Source organism: Marmota monax, unplaced genomic scaffold (genome assembly GCF_021218885.2).
Source record: "Marmota monax isolate L192 unplaced genomic scaffold, Marmota_monax_Labrador192_F-V1.1 WCK01_AAM20220418_F8-fsc00131, whole genome shotgun sequence".
NCBI lineage: Eukaryota > Metazoa > Chordata > Mammalia > Rodentia > Sciuridae > Marmota > Marmota monax.
Window position 1 is genome coordinate 4,020,145 of NW_026693141.1, and position 14,793 is coordinate 4,034,937.

General features: G+C 33.9%; 1 protein-coding gene across 1 annotated transcript in view; it reads left to right on the forward strand.

Moving 5' to 3' along the window:
- Copg2 (COPI coat complex subunit gamma 2) overlaps positions 1 to 14,793 on the forward strand; it is a 131,646-nt gene that overhangs the window by 51,716 nt on the left and 65,137 nt on the right. The window contains exon 10 of the mRNA XM_046455083.2: positions 14,282 to 14,415. Coding sequence (XP_046311039.1) covers positions 14,282 to 14,415 — 134 coding nt within the window. The remainder of the gene's footprint in view (positions 1 to 14,281; positions 14,416 to 14,793) is intronic.

Below are 14,793 nucleotides of genomic sequence, written 5' to 3' on the forward strand. Positions count from 1 at the left end.
GGACTTTTCTTATGAATGGAGTCTATATAGTACATGACCTTTTTTTTTTTTTTTTTCCTGTATTCCTTCACTTAATGTAATGTTTTCAGGGTACATCTTTGTTGTGGAAGTATCAGTATTTCATTTTTTTACAGCTGAATACTATTGCATTTTGTAGATATATCACATTTTGTTTATCCATTCAAGCATTCAGTGACATTTGGATTCTATCCACTTTTTAACTATTATGAACAACGCTGCTGTTGAACAATGTGTATAACTTTTTATGTGAACTTCGGTTTCAGTTCTTATGGGTACTGATATTGTTTGTATGTGAGGTGTCCCTTAAGCTCACATGTGAGATAGTGCAAGAAGGTTCAGAGGAGAAATGATTAAGAGTCTTAACCCAATCAGTGAATTAATCTCCCGTTAGGGATTAACTGAGTGGTAACTGAAGTGGTAGGGTGTGGCTGGAGGTGGTAGGAATTGGGGCCATGGCTTTGGGGTATATAGTTTGTATCTGGAGAGTGGAGACCCCTCTCTGCTTCGAGATCATCATGTGAGCAGCTTCCCTTTGCCCCACTCTTTTGCCATGATGTTCAGCCTCACCTCAAGCCTGGAGAAATGGAGCCAGCCTTCTGTGAACTAAGATCTCCGAAACCGTGAGCTCTCAAATAATCTTTTCCTCCTCTAAAGTTGTTTTGGTAGGGTCTTTAAGTCATAGCAGTGAAAAAGCTGACTAAAACAGGTACATACCTAGAAGTAGAATTGCTGGATCCCAATGTAACTCTGTTTAACTTTCCGAAGAACTCATCATTATTTTTTTTATTATACCCACCCACATAGGCTTGAATAGGTTGTATAAATCAAATTGTGGTTTCAATTAGCATTTCCCTAAAGGTTGATGATGTTGAACATCTTTTCATGAGCTTATTGGTCATTTTTATACCTTTGGAGAAATTTTTAAAAAATCTTTGCCCATTAAAAATTTAGGGTTTTTGGTCTTAGTATTATTGAATCATAACAGCTCTTTATATATTTTGGATGTAATACTTTTATTAGATATAGAGTTTGAAAATATTTTCTCCCATTGCTTGGGCTGTCTTTTCACTTTCTTGATAGTATTGTTTAATGTTAGGAAATTTTAACTTTTCATCAAGTCTTAATTTATCTTTTTTTTCTTTGTTTGTGCTTGCAGTATTATACCTAAGAAACCATTGCCTATCCAAAGTCACAAAGATTTGTTTTCTTCTAAGAATTTTATAAATCCATTCTGAGATGATTTTCTTTTTTTAATGTGGAGTAAGGTGGGGGTTCAACTTCACTTTTTTTTTGCAGGTATTTATTCTAGTTGTCTTAGCACCTTTTGTGAAAGACTGTTTTCTATTGAATTATTTGGCATTCTTATCTAATCATTGTGGTTTGGATTTATAATTCCCTAATGGTAATGATTTTGACAACCTCTTTCTGTGTTTATTATTCATTTGAATATTCTTTCTATTGAAATACCTGTTTGAGTTTTGCCTCGTTTATTATTTGGTTGTTTGCTTTGATATCCAGGAGTTCTTTATGTATTCTAGATGTGAATCCTTTGTTGGATGTATGTATTATAGATAGATTTCCCTATATTTTAGCTTGTCCTGTTTTCTGGTGTCTTTTGATAAATAGAACTTCATAAATTTAAGAAAATCAGATTAAGCAATCTTTTACTACAGGGATTATATTTTTGTTGCCTTGCTCAAGAAATCCTTTCTTAGCCCAAGTTCACAACATATCCTTTGTATTTATTTTATTTAGGAATTAGTGGTTTTGATTTTCATGTGTTAAGTCTATAGTCTACCTGGAATTGTTTTTTGGATATGATATAAAATAGCAGTTTAATTTCATTTATCCCCATATGAATGTCCAGTGTTCTCTGGGCCACTTGTTGAAATATTTGTCTATACCCACTGACGTACAGTATCAGCTTTGTTATAAATCAGGTATCTTTATATGCATTGTTCTGTTTCAAGGCTCATGTTTTCAACTGCTATTTCTGTTCCTGAACCAACAATATACTACTGCCTTATTACAATAGTGTAGATATATGCTAGAGAAAATCTCCTCACTTACTCTTCTGTAAAAGTATTTTCCAGCTCTTGTTTTGCATCCTTATTTCTGTGTAAGTCTGTATAATTTTATCAGGCATTGTTTAAAACTTCATTCAGGGAGTTTGTTCCTTCTTGGGAAACTCCCACCAAAGCCATTAATAACAACCAAGGAGTTCTAACATGGGCATATTAACTTCTGGACTTTTCCTTCATTGGTACTTTAGGGCTATTTCCCACAGCAGTTAGTTACCAGGCATCCCAGTGAGTTATTATGCTGCCAAAATGATTCTTTTTTCATTCTCATTTTTTTTTTTTCTTTTCTTCAGTACTGAGGATTAGTCCTCGGGATCTTCTACTACAGGGTACATCCCCAGCCTTTTTTTTTGGAATGAGGTCTCACCAAATTGACAAGGCTGGCTTTGAACTCAGAATTCTTTTGCCTTTGTCTCCTCAGTAGCAGGGATTATAGGCATGTGCTATCGCTCCCAACCAAAATGAATCTTTCACCTCTGATTCTTTAATTCACTTTCAGAAAATGACAGTAGAAACCCAACCTGATTCCCAGTTTTCTGTGACAGTTTCTGTGCAACTAAACACAATTGGCCAAGCAGAATTCATATAGAGCCTATTGGACTATCATTGCATTGGATGGAAACTCGTAAGAGAATGGAGTAATGCCAGATGCTCTGGTTCCTCTGTTGCCTGTTCATTCTAGGTCACTTTACAGAAGCCTAGCAGAGCAGTTTTCACGCCCTGACAGGAATTAAGACTCTTGGGTTTTGAGACTTTTAAACTGCATTAAATATAGAAGTTTCCGTTATTGTGATCAGAGGTGAGATGCAGAAGCAACAAAATGTGGCAGAACTTTGGCTTCAGTTCTGTTTTAACAGCCTAATATAAATCTTGAGGCACAGTAGCCCCTCCTGGCATACTCAGGGGCTAGAATTTTTTAATTTGTGCATTATAATTATACAGAGCGGTATTTGTCATATATTTGTACATGCATGTAACATAGTTTGGTCAGTTTCATTCCCCAGTACTTACCTTTTCCATCCAATCCTCCTTCTCCTGGTCCCCTTTCTCTAGTTTATTGGTCTCCCTTCTGTTTTCATAAGCTCTTCTCCTTTTTCTCTCAAGCTTCCACATATAAAGGAAAACATACAACCCTGACTGAACTTTATGAGTCTGGCTTATTTCTCGTAACATAATGCTGTCACGCTCCATCCATTTCCTGCAAATGACATAATTTTATTCTTCTTTATGGCTGAATAAAGCTCCATTGTGTATACATATCACATTTTCTTTATCCATTCATCTGTTGATGAATACTGAGGCTGGGTTCATAGCTTACCTGTTGTGAATTGTGCAGCTGTAAACATGGGTACGCATGTATTGTTATATTGTGCTAATTCTTTTGGATAAATACCAAGGAGTGGTATAGCTCTGTCATATGGTAGTTTCAGTCTGGTCTTTTGAGGAATCTTCTGATGGTGGTTAATAGGAAGCAAACTCCTTTAATGATGTAAGGGGCAGCAGATCACTTGGATAAAATGACTCTGTCACATGTTAAACTCACTTGTTAATACTCATAAGTCCTTTGTCAGTTATTTTGGATTTTCTATGTATGGTCATCCATCGCTTAACGATGGGCCTACATTTGGAGAAGTGTGTAGTTGGGTAACTCTTGTTGCATGAACAGTGTACTTACCTAAACTTAGATGTCTATGACACCACTAGATATAGTCTCATGGATCTATATATGCATTGTATATGCAGTCCATCATATACGTGGTCTATTGCTCATGAACAACTAAAATGTTGTTTTGGCACACAAATATGTTTTTATAAATGGTATTTAAAAAGTGACATTTTGGTTTTTCTCCCATAATTTTCTCCCCCTTTCTCTCTCTTCCCTTTTTAAAAATTTTTATTTATTTTTTAGTTTTTGGTACTGAGAATTGGACCCAGAGGTTCTTTACCCACTGAGGTATATCCCCAGTCCTTTTTTTAATTTTTAATTTTGAGACAGGGTCTTGCTAAGTTGCCGAGGCTGGTTGAACTTTCCATCCTCTGTCTCAGCCTCCAGAGTTGCTGGCATGTGCTATTGAGCCTGCTTTCCCCCCATCTCTCACTGAATTGGCTAGAACCTACAGTATAAAATAATACTGGCATCTACATTTCATTTCTACTCTCAAAAATAATAATTTCAGTGTTTTAGCACTTAAATATAATGTTGCTGTATGTGTGTATTTTATTAAAATATTCTCCATCAAAGTAAGGAAGTACTTATTTTTCCTAGTTTGTGGAATTTTTATGACTAATAGAATTTTAATTTTGTCAAAATGTTTTTCCTGAAATTATGAAGATCAAATGATTTTTCTGTTTAATCTGTTAATGTAGTTTAACCTTAATCTGTTCATATAATTTTCTAATCTGTTGGTACTCTGAGTAATTTAAATCTCTGTATTCATAAGAATACATTGTAGGTGGAGTAAAAGCCTAAATAAACTACCCCAAAATTTTACCAATTAAAGTTAAACATAAGAAAAATACTTTGCCACCTTTTGGTAGTCAAAAATATTGAAAAATATAGATAAGATTTACCACAACAAAAAGTTAAATTCTTTTATGATGAAAAAGATCTCATAGAGTTAGACAAAATGGACTGGAAGCAAATATTTGCTACACATGTATCTGCTATTCATGGAAGAAATTATCCAAGTATATAAAGAATTCCTACATATCACGAGAAAAGATAACCAAATAAGAAAATTGTACAAAGATTATTAACAGGCACCTTTAGATGAGGAAACACATTTGCAATAAATTTATTTAAAAAGTACCACCTTACTATCAGAGAAATGCAAATTAAAACAAGATTTGTTTTTTTACCCATCAAATTGGCAAAATGTAAAATGTTTTTTAGAATCAAACATTGGCTAAAATGTGGATATTCACATACTACCTTGCTGAGAGAATAAATTGGTACAAGTACTTTGTAAAGTAATTTGGCTGTGTCTTTTAAAGAGTACATATATTGCCTGTGATCCAGCAGTTTTTCTTTAAGAATCCACTACAGTGGAACACTTATACACATACATAAGTAGACAAATATAAAAAATCATTTCTGATATTATTTATAATGTAAGAATATCAAGAGACTCTTTAATATCTGTTCAATAAAATATTGAATAAAAAGTCTAGATATAGGATATTAATAAACATTTAATGAGAAATCAATTACATTTGTAATTGAATTTATAACCATATATATTGTTCTATCTTTTTAAAATATTGAAAAAAACAGGATAAAGTAAATGTGCAGCTGAACACCCATTTCTATAAAGGAAAGAAACACTAAATATTGTTTCTGTGTGTGTGTGTGTGTGTGTAAAATTTTTTTCTTAAAGAACTAGGAAGATAAATTACAAACTCTCATTACAGTGGTTATTGTTAGGGACCAGGTACATAGGGACCATCACTAGGGATGATTGTCATGGAGAACTGTCTCCGATTTTTTTAAAAGGTAAATTTAAATTTAAAAATTTAAAGGTAAATACTGTTTGTTAATTAAACTTTTTATTTTTTATTTAAAAACAAGTGTTACGGGGCTGGGGTTGTGGCTCAGTGGTAGAGCGTGCGCCTAGCACATGCGAGGCCCTGGGTTCGATCCTCAGCACCTTATAAAAATAAATAAATAAAACAAAGGTGTTGTGTCCATGTACAACTAAAAAAATTAAAAAATAAAAATAAAAACAAGAATTATATGTTTTTTTCATGGAATGATAAAAAATGATTTTTATAATTACAATATCTAACTGGATATTGGAAAGCATTTTAGGCCTATTGGGAGTAAGGTAGTAAGGCAGTAAGGCCTTGTGATAGTTTCTTTTTTCTTCCTTCCTCCGTCCCTCCCCCCCATCCCTCCCTCCCCCTCTGTCTCCCTCCCTCCCTCCCTTTCTTGTTTGGTATTAGGGATTGAACCTGGGGCACTCAACCACAGAACCATATCCCTAGCCCTTTATTTTATTTTATTTTATTTTTTAAAATACATATTTTTAGTTGTAGATGGACACAATGCTTTTATTTATTTGCTTGTTTGTTTATTTTTATGTGGTGCTGAGGATTGAACCCAGTGCCTCATACATGTGAGGCAAGCACTCTGCCACTGAGCCACAATCCCAGCACTCTCCAGCCCTTTTTTTTTTTTTTTATTTTGAGAAGGGGTCTTGCTAAATTGCTTAGGGTATTGCTAAGTTGCAGCAGCTGGTCTTGAACTTTCAATCCTCCTGTCTTAGCCTCCCAGGCTGCTGGGATTACAGGCATGTACCACCATGCCTGTCTTCTGATAGTTTCTTAAGTAACGTTTTTAAATATAGTATAATTTATAATAGGGTAATTTGAAAATGTTGGACTTACAGTTAGTTTATAAACTGCTATTAAAATGTAACCACTAAGCTGCCTTTTGTCTCTATAAATTTGCCTATCTAGACATGTCTAAATAGATTAATAGAATCTAGATAAATAGAATCATACATACCCATCTTTCACATTAACTTTGTGCTTCTTTCACTTAGCATGATGTTTTTGAGGTTTACTGTTGTAGCCTGCATCATTACTGTATTTCTTTTTATGACTAAATAATATTCTGTGGTATGGGTAAACCAAATTTTGTTTATTTGTTCATCAATTGATGGACATTTTGATTGTTTCCTTTTTTGTCAATTAAATATAATGTTGCTAGGAAAAGTCACTTACAAATTTTTGTGTGGACATAGATTTTTTTTCCATTCTCTTGGAAGAGTCCTATAAATGGAATAGTTGGTTTATATGCTATGTTTAACTTTTTATTTATTTATTTATTTATTTATGACAGCAGAATGCATTACAATTTTTACTACACATATAGAGCATGATTTTTTAGTTGTAGATGGACACAATATCTTTATTTATTTATTTATTTGATTCAAATAGGGTATGAATGCTCATTTTTTCCACGTGTACAGATTGCAGGATCACATTGGCTATACATCCATGTGTATACATATAGCAATCCTAGTGTCAGTTGTATTCTGCTGCCCTCCCTATCCCCCCTCCCCTCTCCTCCCCTCCCATCACTATTCTCTACCCATTCTACTGTGACACTTATCTCTCTCTCTTTTTCTTCCCTTCCCCCTCACACCATCATATATGTATTTTGTGAACCCATGAGGATCTCCTTCTGACTTCCGTGCAATTCCCCTTCTTCCTCCCTTTCCCTCCCTCCTCTTTTCCTTGTTTCGTGGTAATCTTCTTCTCATGTTCTTCTTTCCTACTCTGTTTTGAGTCACCTCCCTTATATCAGAGAAGACATTTGGCATTTGTTTTTTAGGGATTGGCTAACTTCGCTTAGCATAATTTGCTCTAGTGCCATCCATTTCCCTGCAAATGCCATGATTTTGTTATTTTTTAATGCTGAGTAATATTCCATTGTGTATAAATGCCATATTTATTTATTTTTATGTGATAGTGCTGAGGATAGAACACAGTGCCTCACACATGTGAGGCAGGCGCTTTACCACTGAGCTACAGCCCCAGCCCGTGTTTAATTTTTAAAGAAACTGATATACTATTTTCCACAGTAGCCCTAGCATTTTACATTCCACTTTGTTTGTAATTTATCTTCCTAGTTCTTTAAGAAAAAAATTCCACTTTTCCACATCTTCATAGGTGATATTGCCTGATGTTGTTTTAGCCGTTTAAGTGGTTGTATAATGGTCTCTCTCTCTCTCTCTCTCTCTCTCTCTCTCTCGATGATGCTGGAAATCAAATAGCCCAGTAATGCTCTACCACTAAGCTATGTCCCCATCCCTTTTGATTTTTGTATTTGAACGCTATCTCCAGATAAGTTTCACTGAGTTGCCAAAGCTGTCCTTGAGCATGAAGTTCTCCTGCCTCAGCCCCTCAAGTCCTTGGAATTTCAGGCATGTGCCATTGTCCTGCCCTTGTAGTGGTGTCTCATTCTGGTTATTATTTTGATTTCCCTAGGACTAGTAATTATTTTCTTATCAAGTGCTTATTAGCTGGTCTTTATTTGTTTTTGAGTGAAGGCCATTCAGATCTTTTACCCATTTTTTAATGTTTGAATTAAAAGACTTCTTTAGATAGTCTGGATATAAATCCTTTGTCAAATACACGATCATCTGAATAACTTGGATAACAAAGCCTAACAAATTTTGTAAGAAAACCACGGACTAATTTCTCACCCTATTTTTACACAAAATACAGCAAATATTTTTCTCATAGTCTGTTGCATGTCTTTCATTTCCTTGTGCTTCTTGTTAAAGTATAAATGTTTTAAGTTTTGATGAAGTTTATTTTATCAACTTTTCTTTGAAGGACTGTGCTTTAGATCTTATATCTAAGAACTCTGCCCAACTGAAGGTTGCAAAGACTTTCCAAGCACTTCATTCTAGAAGTTAAGTAGTTTCAGCTTTTGCATTTAGGACTGTAGTCCATTTTAGTTAATTTTTGTGTATGAAAATTTAATGGTCTAAGTTCATTTTTAAAAGATATAGATATCCAATTTTTCAAGCGCCACTTGGTGAAAACTTTTGAATTGTCTAGGCACCTTTTTTGAAAATTAGCGGACCATAAATGTATTAAAACTCCCAGTTCCCGGGCTGGGGCTATAGCTTAGTGGTAGAGCACCTGCCTCACATGTGTGACGCACTGGGTTCAAATAAAAATAAATAAATAAAAGATATTGTGTCCATCTACAACTAAAAACAATTTAAAAAAAAAAAAACAACTCCCAGTTCTGTTCAGTTGATCTAAATATCTATTCTCATGCCAATACTACTCTATGATGATTTATTTAAGTAAGATTATATAGTTTTTATGTAAAATTATATAGTATTTATATATTACTATATAATTTATAAAAATTTTGAAGCTGGGAAATAAAAGTTTTTCAAAATCATTTTGAATACTCTAGGTTCTTTGCATATTCATGTAAATTTTAGGAATAGCTTTGAATTTCTACAAGAAAAAGCCTACTTGCATTTTGATAAGAATTGCACTGAAAAAAACAGCAGATGTATTTTAAATAAATGAATGTGAGAGAGTGGCCATCTTGATTGTAAAGAAGTTTCTAGTCTATGATTAGTTCTTCATTTCAAATTCTCAGAAGGATTTTGCATTGTGCAGCATGTCTTATGGGTTTTTTAAATATTTATTTTTTAGTTGTAATTGGACCCATATCTTTATTTTATTTATTTTTATATGGTGCTGAGGATCAAAACCAGGGCCTTGCACATGCTAGGCGAGCGCTACACCACTGAGCCACAATCCCAGCCCCATCTTATGGGTTTTACAAAATTTTTATTATTTATTGATGGACTTTTATTTACTTTTTGTTTATATATGGTGCTGAGAATTGAACCCAGTGCCTCACACATGCTAGACAAGTGCTCTGCCACTGAGCCACAACCACAACCCTACAGTTGATTTTTATTTGTTGATCTTGTATACTGTAACTTTGCTATGATCCTTTATTAGTTCTGGGTATGTGTACATATATTTGTTTGTATTCCTGGGGATTTTCTGTGCACAGGATCATGCCATCTGTGAACAAAGACAGTTTTACTTCTTTTTTTTTTTCCCCAAACTAGATGTCTTTAATTTCTTTATGAGTTGCATTGCACTGGCTCAGGCCTTTAACACAGTGCTAAGTAGAAGTGATGAAAGCAGACACTCTTTTCTGGTCCCCAATCTTAGGAATGCATTAAGCATGATGTAAGTGTGGATTTTCTGAAGATGTGCTTTATTCAGTTGAGGATATACCTTTTATTTCTAGTTTATGGGCATTTAAAAAAAATAATGAATGGGTGTTAGAATTTGTTAGTTGCTGTTTCTGTATATATGAAGATGATTATATTTTTTCATCCTTTAAATTACTGTACTATATTACATTGTTTTTCTAGCGTTAAACCAACTTTGTATTCCTCTGATTAATACACTTACCTATGGTGTATAATTTTTATGTATGTTACTGGATTCCATTTGCTGATATTTTGTTAAAAATGTTTTTGTCTGTTGAAAGGAATATTGTTCTGTAATTGTTTTTCTTGTGAATTTTTGTCATACTGACATCATATAGTTAGTTGAGTTGTATGTATTCCCTTCTCATTTCTGTTTTGAAGGAGTCTGTGAAGGGTTGGTATTATTATTTAAATATTTGATAGAACTAACCAGTGAAGCCATCTATATCTGTATTTTTCTTTGAGAGGTGGGTTTTGTGTGTGTGTTGTACTGGAGATTGAATCCAGGGGCATTCTACCACTGAGCTATACTTCCAGCCCACCCTTTTTTCTTTCTTTAAAAAACAAACAAACAAACAAAACAAAAACGTGTAAGTTGCCTGAGCTGGTCTTAAACTTGTAATTCTCATGCTTTAGCCTCCCAAGTCACTGGAGTTAGAGGGGTATGCCATGCCAACTTGCCTAAGGGGTGATTGGGGGAGGGATATGGTACTAGGGTTTAAATCCAGGGGTGCTTAACAATATCCCCAGCCCTTGTTTTGTTTTGTTTTTCTTTTAATTTAGAGACAGGGTCTCACTAAGTTGCTTAGGGCCTTGCTAAGTTGCTGAGACTGGCTTTGAACTTGTGATCCTCCTGCCTCAGCCTCCCAAGCTGTTGGGAAGGCAGATGTGCACCACCATACCAGCTAAGGGATGATTTTTTAATAATTGACTCCATAGAAGTTAATTTAGACTATTTCTTCTTGAGTCAGTTTTAGTGGTTTGGTATTTCTAGGGATTTGTCTCTTTCATCTAAGTTACTTAATTTTTTGACATATAGTTGTTTATAATATTTTTTCACGATTCTTTTAATTTCTTTTGGATCAGCAGTGATAGTCCTCTTTCATTCCTATTTGTGTCTTTTATTCTTTTTTTCTTGGTTAGTCTAGATGAAGCTGTGTTAATCTGAAAAGATAAACAAAATAGAATTTAAAAAAAAATTGAGACAGAAAGAGATATTTCACAATGATAAAGAGGTCAGTATATCAGGAGGGTATAACACAAGGATAAACATACATACAGAACAACAGAACCTCAAAAATACATGAAATAAACCAGACAAAAAGAAGATAATAATTTAATAATAATAGTTGGAGTTGTCTATATCCATCCAGTAATTGACAGAACAACTAGACAGAAAATTTATTAAAGATTCAGATGAACTGAACAACACAACCAAATCAACCTGATCATATAAAGCAGTCAGTCTGCTGGGCACAGTGGTGTATGCCTTGCCTGTAATCCCAGTGGCTCAGGGGGCTGAGGCAAAAGGAAAACTTTGCGTTTCTTTGATTTTTGTATGATTTCTGTGCTTATGTGTTGAGTCTTGTTGTATGACTTGACATCTAATCTATCCTTGGAAAAGGGTCCATATGCACTTGAAAAGGTGGTGTGCTTTTATAGTCATTGCATTGACTGTGGATTTTTTTTTTGTTGTTGTTGTTGTTGTTTTGTTTTGTTTGTACTTGAGATTGAACCCAGAGATGCTTAACTACTGCATCACATCCCAGCTCTTCTCAAAAATATTTTTATTTAGAGACAGGATCTCTCTGAGTTGCTTAGGGCCTTGGTAAGTCACTGAGGCTGGCTTTGAACTCTTGATTCTCCTGCCTCAGCCTCCAGAGTCACTGGAATTACAGGCAAGTTGTACTGCCACCACGCCCAGCAGATTGATTGTTTTATATGATCAAATTGAGTTAGTTGTGTTGTTCAGGTCATATGTATCCTTGATAAATTTTCTGTCTGGTTTTTCTGTCAATTACTTGAGGGGGATATAAACAACTCCAGCTATTATTATTAAATAATTATCTTCCTTTTTGTTTTTAAATATATTTTTACTTATAGTTGGACATAATACCTTTATTTTATTTGTTTATTTTTATGTGGTGCTGAGGATTGAACCTAGTGCCTCGCGAGTGCTAGGCAAGAGCTCTACTGCTAAGCCACAACCCCAGTCCTGATTATCTTCTTTTTGTCAAGTTTATTTCATGTATTTTTGAGGTTGTTGTTGTTGTATGTTTATCCTTATGTTACACCTTTCTGATATATTGACCTCTTTATCATTGTGAAATGTCTCTTTTTGTCTCAATATTTTTTAAAATTCTATTTCATCTGGTATTAATATAGCTATTTCTGATCTCTTATGGTTATTGCCTGTCATATCTTTTTCCATTTCTTACTTTCATTCTACTTGGGACTTTAAATCTAAAGTATATATATCTTACACAGGAGGAATGCTTTTTTAAATTGTCTGACAATCTCTATCTTTTGGATGTTTTAGACCATTCATAGTAATATAATTATTGGTATCATTGGATTTACCCTTGTCATTTTGGTGTTTGTTCTCTGTAAATTTCTTGTTCTTTTTATTGTTGTTCCTCGCATCCTCTTTAATTACTTTTTAAGTGTATAATTTCATTTCAATTCCTGTCAATATTGTAACTTTTTAGCTTTAATTATTGTTTTTTAATAACTTATTATTATTTTTTATGTGGTGCTGAGGATTGAACCCAGTGCCTCATGCATGCTAGGCGAGCACTCTACCACTGAGCCACAACCCCAGCCCAGTTTTAATTATTGTTGTAGGGATAATAATAGGTATTTTAATTTATCACAGTTTACTTCAGATGGATGCTAATGTAATTCTAGTTAAATATGGAATCTTTGTTCCAATGTAGTTCCATTCCCTTCTCCCTCTTTCTTGTTTGCTGTTGTCACTTATGATGCTTGTATATGTTATAAATCCACAATAGTGTGTTATAATTATTGGTTTGTACAATTTTAGGTCCTTTAAAGTAGTTGAGAAATGAGAAAACTTCTGAATTTTGTGTCCTACATTCCTATTGCTCTTCATGTCACTAAAATCAGTCTTTTAGTCTAAAGCATTCTTCTTTTAGTATTTTTTGTAAAGCAGTGAATTATCTTAGTCTTTGAATCAGTGTTGGGAAGTTTTTGTTGATTCTTTGAATATTCTTTTGCTTCTTTGTCTCTCTCTTCCTAAGATTCCTATTATGCAGAGTTGGTACCCTTGTTTATATTACACAGGTCTTCAAATCTCTGTCATTTTCCTTCGTCTTTTTTTCTTTATTTCCCTCATTGGTTAACTCAGATGACCTATTATCAAGCTTGCTGGTTCTTTCATCTGCCAGCACAAGTCTGCTATTGAACCTCCCTAGTTAATGTTTTTGTTCCAGTCATTGTACTTTCTAAATCTATAATTTTAATTTCTTTCTTTAAAGAAATCATTTAGGGCTGGGTTGTGGCTTAGTGATAGAGTGCTCGCCTAGCATGTATGAGGAGGTTTGATCCTCAGCACTACATAAAAATAAATAAAATAAAGATATTGTGTCCTTCTACAACTAAAAAAAAAGAAAAAAAAAAGAAATCACTTGTATCTTTTTGATGATAGTCTCTCTGTGGAGCGGTATCATTATTATATTTCCCATTAACTCTTAGACTGGTTTCCTTTAGTTTCTTGAATGTATTTGAACTAACTGACTTAAAGTTTTACCTAGTAAGTCCAACATTTGGGCTTCCTTAGGAATAATTTCTGTGGATGGCTTTTTTCCCCAACATATGCACCATACTTTACTGTTTCTTTGTATGGCTCAGAATTATTTTTTTTCTCAAAAAACAAACTCTGATTTTCATCCTTCGTAGTATTAATGTGGCATATAACATGAATTGATTTTCTGTTGTTAAACCACTTTGCTAAGCTTCTGGTTTTCATAGCTTTTGTGGTTCTGAGGCTACTGGTTTCCAGGGCTGCAATGAAACTGGGAAGATGAGAATAGAAATTGGAAGTAGGTTAAGTTAAAACACCAGAAAGCTTATCATTCTAATCAAGACTCAGCTGCTTTTTTCTTTCTTTTAATTAATGCTTAAAGGATTATTGCAAGTATTTGGCTGCTAGAGTTTTGAAAATGCTGGTTTAGATAAATTTTTTTGTCATTGTTCTTTGGAGAAGTGAATTTTCAGACGTCCTTCATCATTCCAAAAGTGTATCTCAGTCTGTCTGTGCTTTTAGCCACTATGCTTATTGTTTCTCTATTTGATATCTAGATAATGACACCTCTGTCTCTTTCTCTCTCTTCTAAATATGTGTGTGTGTGTGTGTGTGTATATATATATATATTTTTTTTTTATTGGCAGCCATGACAGTCCACTTTTTGATTTCATTGAGAGTTGCTTGAGAAATAAACATGAAATGGTTATTTATGAAGCTGCTTCTGCTATCATCCATCTTCCTAACTGTACTGCAAGAGAGTTGGCACCTGCTGTCTCAGGTTAGTTGTGTATTTGATAACTGTTTTTATGGTCTTAAGATTTTAAGTTTGATATCTACAGAATAGGTGTTAAGAATGATTTTTTAAAAAATATTTTTTAGTTGTAAATGGACACAGTACCTTTATTTTATTTATTTATTTTTTTGTGGTGCTGAGGATCGAACCCAGTGCCTCACAAGTGCTAGGCGAGCAGTCTACCACTGAGCCACAACCCATCCCAAGAATGATTTTTGAACCTTAACTATATATAGATATAGCCTTTTCATTTTGATAACTTATGTGTAATTTATTTGAGTTGTTCTTTATTACTTTTAAGTTTGTTTCCTCATATAAAACTTTTTTACTTAGAAGACAAATAACTTTAATGTCTTCAAGTTT